Source organism: Ziziphus jujuba, chromosome 9 (genome assembly GCF_031755915.1).
Source record: "Ziziphus jujuba cultivar Dongzao chromosome 9, ASM3175591v1".
Taxonomy (NCBI): Eukaryota; Viridiplantae; Streptophyta; class Magnoliopsida; order Rosales; family Rhamnaceae; genus Ziziphus; species Ziziphus jujuba.
The window spans coordinates 25,890,075-25,897,914 of NC_083387.1; the positions used below are offsets into that span (position 1 = coordinate 25,890,075).

The 7,840-nt window shown below is 33.7% G+C and overlaps 2 protein-coding genes across 2 annotated transcripts; both read right to left on the reverse strand.

Moving 5' to 3' along the window:
• On the reverse strand, positions 1-2,928 carry LOC107418988 (aspartic proteinase 36). The gene is made up of 6 exons (XM_060820117.1): positions 2,327-2,928; positions 2,074-2,230; positions 1,173-1,255; positions 993-1,089; positions 747-816; positions 1-540 (listed from the first exon to the last, which is right to left on the reverse strand). Exons 1-6 carry the CDS (start codon positions 2,878-2,880, stop codon positions 347-349), a joined length of 1,155 nt encoding a protein of 384 aa, XP_060676100.1. The 5' UTR covers positions 2,881-2,928; the 3' UTR covers positions 1-346.
• A 3,219-nt stretch (positions 2,929-6,147) lies between these two features.
• On the reverse strand, positions 6,148-7,244 carry LOC132799426 (uncharacterized). The gene is made up of 3 exons (XM_060811242.1): positions 6,711-7,244; positions 6,315-6,396; positions 6,148-6,212 (listed from the first exon to the last, which is right to left on the reverse strand). The coding sequence occupies exons 1-3, from the start codon at positions 7,242-7,244 to the stop codon at positions 6,148-6,150; spliced, it is 681 nt and encodes a 226-aa protein (XP_060667225.1).
• Between the last annotated feature and the right edge of the window lie 596 nt (positions 7,245-7,840).

A 7,840-nucleotide genomic window follows, 5' to 3' on the forward strand; every position in this document is an offset into this window, starting at 1 on the left:
TTTCCGCTTCAAATTTCAGCTTTGTTTTCATACTCATCATCCATTACAATATATGATCATACATATCCAACTACAAGTTCACACATCTAGATTTACAGAAATGACCATAGCTAAACACATCATCTCACTAGCTTACATCCTAAAATAATACTAGTTTTTCTGCTTGTGTGAAAAACAGACTTTTGTCTATCTATAGGCTTAATGTTCAACAGGTGAATCATTGATCAACTCCACATATGGATAGATGCCTAGCATAATTGTGAATTTGTGAAAACTGTAGTTTCAATTTGTGAGGCTATGTAAAGGCCGTTAGATGCTTGAAACGTACTCTACCTGGAAAAACATTCTAAGACAAGTCAACTGGAACTACAGGAGGCAGAATTTCTGTACTTCTATTCTGGCTATCAGAAGGTAACCGAGATGGGGGAGGAGCACTAACATAATTCAATCTCTTTCCAAGTTCAGAACAATTAGTTTTCCAAAAGCCAATCTTATCATTCTCTCGATCATAAGTTACAAGGGTATTACGGACAAGAATTCCTGTAAAAGTTGAATAAAGAAATAGTGAGATGCCCATTTGTAAATCTAAATGCACAGCACATGTAAGAAGAAAAGGGATCTATTGTCATGTGTATAAATGACAGTCCTACACAAGATGGCTTGAGCAATGAAGAACCATATCTCAGAGTAACCTTTAAAATACAGAGAGAGAGAGAGAGAGAGAGAGAGAGAGAGGGTTGGCATACCTCCCAAAAGCGTAGTTGAATCCGCATTTTTAAAAATTCCCAAGCAATATGCACCACTAACCTTTGTATGCTTTTAGTGGCCAGAGGAATAAAGAGGTAGAAAACAAAGGAAAGAAAAAGTTCAGTGACTGTATACTTGCAATTAAACTTTGAATAGAAAGAAGCAATATCTTCAAAATGAGTGTAGATAAGCCTCCATCAAAGAGTTCATTTTGATTTCAAAATATGGGTAGCTGATCAAATTACCCGAAACAAGTAGTTTTCAGGAGACAACGACCATTTTTGCCCATTGTTGAAAACCATATCAACTTCTGGAAATATTTTTGATAGTTGAGTGACATCCCTAATAACAAATTTCAAAATCATTAGATTTATAACCACACAAGTTAGTAAAACCAAGTGTTAAAGTTCAAGTTGTATGAATACCTTCCAGCACCAGAAAAACAAATATCGTTATAACTTGGGTCAGGACCATGAACTCGTTTGAGGAAATGAATTTTCTTTATTAACTGCATATTACACAACAGAATTATGATAAGTTCATTGTTTAACATAATAGTTATAAAATGTAGACAGATGGAAAACTAAGAAACACTTAATCTTAGAGGTATTATATCTAAAAGAAACTTAACAGAACATCATAGAAAAAAAATTTTAAAAAAAAAAAGAAAAGAAAAATCAGCAAATTGATTTGGAATATTGATAGCGATTCAAGAATCTACAGGCTATGATGCATCTCCTGCAACTTTCAACTCTAGCTTATTATCTTTTATTTAAAACCAAAAATAAATAAATAAATAAATAAAAATAAAAGAATGATTGAAGATAAAGCTAGTATATTACAAACATCAATATTCAAAAACTATTGAAAATATCTTCTGATTTGTTCATAAACAAACAGCTACTGCATCAAAGCTCCAATAGCCACCTTATTCACTGATTACAATATTGGAGCCATGCTCATGCTGCTGATTGCAATAGCTTCAGGAGGAAAAAGGATGGTATATCTTTACACCACCTAAAAGCAAAGCTTCCCTATCCAACTAAAAATTAAACCTGTCTATAATAAGGTTATATACAGCTTAAGTAACTAAGAGATGGTGAAGCTTACTAGCTATTGATTATTAATCTTTTAAGTTTCTGCTAAGCAAACATATCTGAATCACGATCTAGACTTTTTGATAAAACTTCACAAGAAATGAGACAAAATACCTCCTTGAAAAATATTAAACCACCTTTCTATTTTATTTCACTCATATTAACAATGAATTTGATCTTAAATGTAATAAAATAAAATAAAGGATGGAACTAAAGCATGAAAGCTTACAGCATCCTTAAATGCGAGAAAAGCTTCCTCAGGAAGATAAGCATATGTAGTTCCACTATCCAAGACAGTTCCATGTCTTTGATCAAAAACTTTTGGGCTTAATTTTAATGGCTTCCCCGCCACATGTATTTCCTTCAGCTCAATGTTGTAATACGGACTGTTGTAATCCCAAAACTAAAGTATATGTGTGAGATGCACAAAATATACTTTTCAAATACCAAATATAAAGTTCACATATTGTAAAAGTACATACCTGCGAAATGGGTCTGAATGGGTAAATACCATACCAGGGGGAGAAGGGATAGCACCAAGAACCATAGCACCCCCACCGACGCCCATCCCACCATAACATAATGAAAATGAATCATCAATAACCCTCTTGTCAACAAGCTGATCCATCACACTAAGCCTACCACGCCCCAAACCCATTATTCCATCGGCACGTTGGCTATATAGATCACCAGTTTCCAAAGTTTCACAACCGAAAACTGCACGCTGGGGTACAAGTTCACTTTCATTGCCAAAAGAAACGATGTCCTCACCAAGGACGCCACTACTGGAGCTCATCTCAGCATAGCGGCGCTCATAAGTGCATTGAACCCCTTCATTGTCACAGTTACAATTGATACTGCACTTTATAGGTTGATACGTGCTAGATAAATTCGGTTGGAACCTTGGATCCTGCATGGAAAAAAGAGTTACTCTTAATCGAACGACTCTTGCCGACACAACAATGGACGAGGACGATGCCGGCGAATGGGAGACGAATGTCGGTGAAAATGGTGGCCGGGATGGTAAGATGTGCATATGCCCTAGCTGCGTTTTCAAACGTTTTCAAAGGGAAAGTGAAAAAACAAAACCGAAACCAAAAAAAATAAAAGGCTTTTTGATAGAGAAAAGAAAAAAAAAAATATAGATAAGGGTATTTTAGTCCAAATGGGTAAAATATTGGTTAATTTTTAAAAAAATAAAAAAATTTGCTATTTTTCTAAAATGGAATTGTAAAATGGCTAGTTATCGAAAAAACCCAATCAACGATTCGCTGCATAAAATGGAAAGTAGTGGGTGGTGGTAAGTAATTCAGTAAAAAAGGCGTAAATAATTTATAGAATTTTATTAAACCAAAAAAGAAAAAAACATAATCAAAGATTTCATCATTTCAATAGAATAATTAACATCAATTATATGTACTCGTTGGCATGGCGTAGATATGTGAAGTGTTAAATTTATGGGAACGACACAACCTATACATTGATAGCTTTTTTATTTTATTTATTTATGTTTTGCTGATTGATGTTAGAAATAGGCTCAGGAATATTTGATCATATATAAGCATGACATGGCAAGCTACTTAGAAGACAAATTGGTCAACCCAAGTATATATATATATATATATATATATAGGCTGGGTGTATCCCTTGCTTGATAGGGTTATTTAAGTCATTCAAAAAGGTAAATCCTAAATAACCTTTTGATGCCCAAATTATGACCTCTTTCCCATGTGAATTGCTATACATGTAAACCATCTAAATTTTTGAGTCTTTTGTTTCACCTATGAGATTCCTAGTTTTGGAACCAGATCTGATATATCGGGTTGCTCAAATGGCCTGTTGTCCAGATGTGAGTGCTAGAGTTTATAATCATGTCCATTCAAGATAAATGAATCAAAAGAGCTTGTTTTACTTATGCATTTTAAGGTGAGAAAAAGGATGTATCTAGTTAGCAGAGGTGGGTTAAGACTGCTGAAGTACTTTTGTCTTGTGATCAGCTTCTTGGTTCTCTATCGAAGAATTCTTGTTCAACAGACTCAATTTAGTTTTGGCAAATGAATTTCTTGATGCTGGAGGTCTTCTGATTGCCTTCGTAAAGGATCCTGATGGTTGCTCCTACGAGCTTATTCAAAGGGAAAATCCAACTTACTTCTGAACCACCCTGCCAAGTAATGCTTTCTGTTAAGGGTTTTTATAATTGTATGGACTTTTTATCATATGTATATGAAACTGATCATCTAAGGCTTTGCGTCTATCATAGTTGCTTTTGTTTTGGTTTACATCTTAGCGATCATAATTGTATAATGTGTACTGTACCTTGCAGTGGTAAACTTAGAAAAACAGCGGGCCTCTGCTAAGCCAGTAAAGTGGAAGACAATTTTTCTTTGAGCATTTCAGGTCAGTTTTTGCTGACTGTGATAAGGAAACGTGTTTATAGATAATTTCCTGACCAACAAATTGAATTTGACTTTATTTTCTTAGGATTGTACAGTTTTTCTCATTATTTTCTTTCTTTGTGCAGTCATTTTTGTTTCATGATTTTCCTATTTCTTTGGTTAGAACAAGGGCAAACACAGCTGTATTAACTACATTTGTTTTCTTTGGGCAATGTAATATCCCATCCCTTCATACTGTTTCTTAAACCATCGGCTCCTACTTTTTTATGAACAAATGAAATAGAGGTAATATAGTTTTAATACAAACATGGTTTTTGCTGCTGCTGCTTCTTATTGTAGTGGAATGATGATTATCTACAAATGTCTTTTATTTCATGACCATTTTTTCAAAAGATTCGTCCGAACTATGTCTGGGGCTAGTTTTGAGGCAAGCTATACCCCCCCCCCCCCCCCCCCCCCCCCCCAAAAAAAAAAAAAAAAAAAAAAAGGAGTCTTGAGGCTTAAAATTTGGGCATTATTTCGTTTTAGTCTTAGAAGACGAGGATATTGTTAAATTTGATCTTTTTTATTATATAAAAAACATCTTTCTTTTACAAATTATTATTTTATAAATTAAAATTATGTTTTATTGTATATTTATTAATTTTACATTTATGTAAATTCAAATTGATTTATTTTGCAGTTTAAAAATTATTTATATTTTTATCATTTATTTTATATAAATCTAATATATATTTAATTTTTTAGATATTAAATTTTAATTTTCAAAAAGCCTATGCTCAAACACCCTAAGGTTTACAATTTTTTTTTTTTTTTGTTTGTTTGTTTGTGGGTTGCTGAAACGTTTACATCTCGCCTCATAACAACAAAAATGCCTATTTTGCGTTTTCGCCTTTTAAAATACTGTTCACGATTCATGAGGAGCAGAGAGCTTAGAGGATTGTATTTAATTTTTTGCATATATGTACTCGTGAACCTTATTTATATATAAATGGAACTTGTGTATTATAATATTCCTAAGATTTATAAAATCATACTATTTGTCTGAGACTATAAATTGAAAAAGTGTATATAAATGCTGTCTATTGTAAAAGGTATACAAATAAAATTTACAGTAGACTAATATATATTGTATTACTTTGAGTATTTACAACACATTTTATTTTGTAAATGACACACCATATGGTTGTAATATAATTTTAACAACATAAACGTTTTGCTTTTACAATAAAAAATATATTTATGCGTTGTAAAATGTCTAAAACCTTTACAACCACCGTGTATACAAGAGACAAATGCCTATTGTGAGAGGACATTAACAATAATAACTGTTTCTTGTAAAAAAATGTTTTTTCTTATTTATTTTTTAACTTTTTTACATAATGAACCATTTACAATATTTTTTTTTTTCATTTCAATATCTCAAATTCATTATCTCTTGATTGTAAATATGAAGGGCTTACGCCAATTTCATTTTTTCCCCTCCAATTTATGCATGAGTTCTACATTAATACATGACAGTGTGCGCGACCAAAGCCAGTTCACTGTTGAATTTTGTGCCGAATTATTGCCTTTTTGTGCGGTGCTGATCAGAAAAATGATGGAAAAGGCTTTGAAGCATTTAATGACAAAAGCCCCTGCACGGCGACCAAAAAATTCCGCATGTTTAATAATAATAGCCAAATTAGATGATCTTCAAATGAATTAGTTTCCTTTATTGAAAGAGAGGTTGCAAAATGCTTGAAGAGTAAAAAAAAAAAAGGCCTACTATTCACCTATCTTTGTTTTGCTGCTGTAGATAGCTTTCTTTTTTTTGCTTGAAAAGTTGGGATTCATAGAAACCAAAAGAATAGGCCATTACAACACAGCCTAGACTCAGGAGGCTCCCTACAGTATACTCTCCCAAGTCAATCAAAACCAAAAGATAACGGAAGCCCATTTGGATCTATAAGCTCATATATCTCTTGGCTTGCTGCCCATTGACAAGTTAAGTAGGCTAAATTATTCATGCATCTAGGGGCCCAAATAAAATAATAGTGACCAAAATAAGAAATATTATCCAAGATTTCTTTACCAATAGGCTCGGCAGCCCAATGCAAATTGCTTATGTCATTCTCCTTTATCGCATTGATAGGTGATAGAGCATTTGATTCCACCTGCACATTACTCCACATAAAATTCTTGGCAACTGTAAGGCTTTTCGAATAGCTTCTAATTCAGCAACTTCTGGAACAGTTACGTCCGATTTGTAGGCATGGATATGGAGGACCTTTCCTCTATCGTCTCTCGCAATTACTGTCAAATGACTCCCATTACTTCTCATCGCCGCATCGGAATTCAGCTTGATGTAACCTATCAGTGGGCATTTCTAGCTGCTATTATCTTTGGTAGTGATAGCCAGATTTTGTGAACTATCATCACCATGGGGCCTTATAATTTTTTTCAACTCTCTGAATCTTTCCATAACAACCTCTAGAGACAATTCTATCCTCATGTCTTTTCCTTTATGCACTACATTATTTCTTAACCACCAAAGATGCTCCAGGGTGATAGCACTGAAAATAATGAAATATTCCTTATCTACAGAATGAACTGGAAGGGTACCCATTGGATTGATTGAGCACTTTAGCATAGACATTATGTCATTGATGCCCGATTCCTCCCATCTAATTCCCCACGGGCTGGCAAACGACAATCTCCTCACCACCTCACATTGAAGGAAAACATGAACTTCATTTTCAACACAATTACAACCATAAGCACAATCCAAATTGTCTAAAGTCACTCCTCTATCAGCAAGGTTTGAAAGCAGTGCATTGGCCAGTTGCCAAAGAAAAAACTTGGTTCTCTCATGAATTTTGCTTTTCCAGAGATGTTTCCACCAGCTAACATCACTCTCTTCACCTTCTTCTTCCAAATTATAAGCCGATTTGATCGTAAAAGAGCTAGATTTAGTTGCTGTCCATATAACTTTATCTTCCTGGTCATTTTTGACCCAGAACATCTTCTTAATACAGCTGACCGATTCTCTCTCAAGCAGACATTCAAGCTGGTTGTCATCCTAAGACCCATTGCTCAGTTTTAGAAAACTTACCATGCCCACTGCATGCTCCTAAGTAATCTTTGGTTTTGGAATAAACTTTGGAAGGTTTGGAATCTATGGATCCTCCCAATAATTTATTGAATTTCCTCTTCCCACTCTGTAATATAATCATTTTGCAAGTAACTATTTTGTTGTTAGAACACCAGTTCAAAGCCAGGAACATGCCCTTTTCTTTTTAGACTTCATGAAAGTGTGTGGGAAATATTTAGCTTTTATTGTCTGAACCCAAAAATTATGCATACATAAGGGCATAAATGTAAATTGTAAATTATTTTTTAAAATTAAAAAACTGACATATGCAACTTTTTTTTGTTTATGCTCAAAGAGCATTTGATTATGAAGATGAGGATCCACCTGGTTTAACCTCCTGGGAGATAAAATGATAATATATAAAAGAAGAAGGGTGAGTGTCACGTGTCAGCATATTATCATTTTAATTTCCTTTCAAAATCATCTTTTTTATTTTAATTATAGTTATTTATGTTTGTGATCTTATC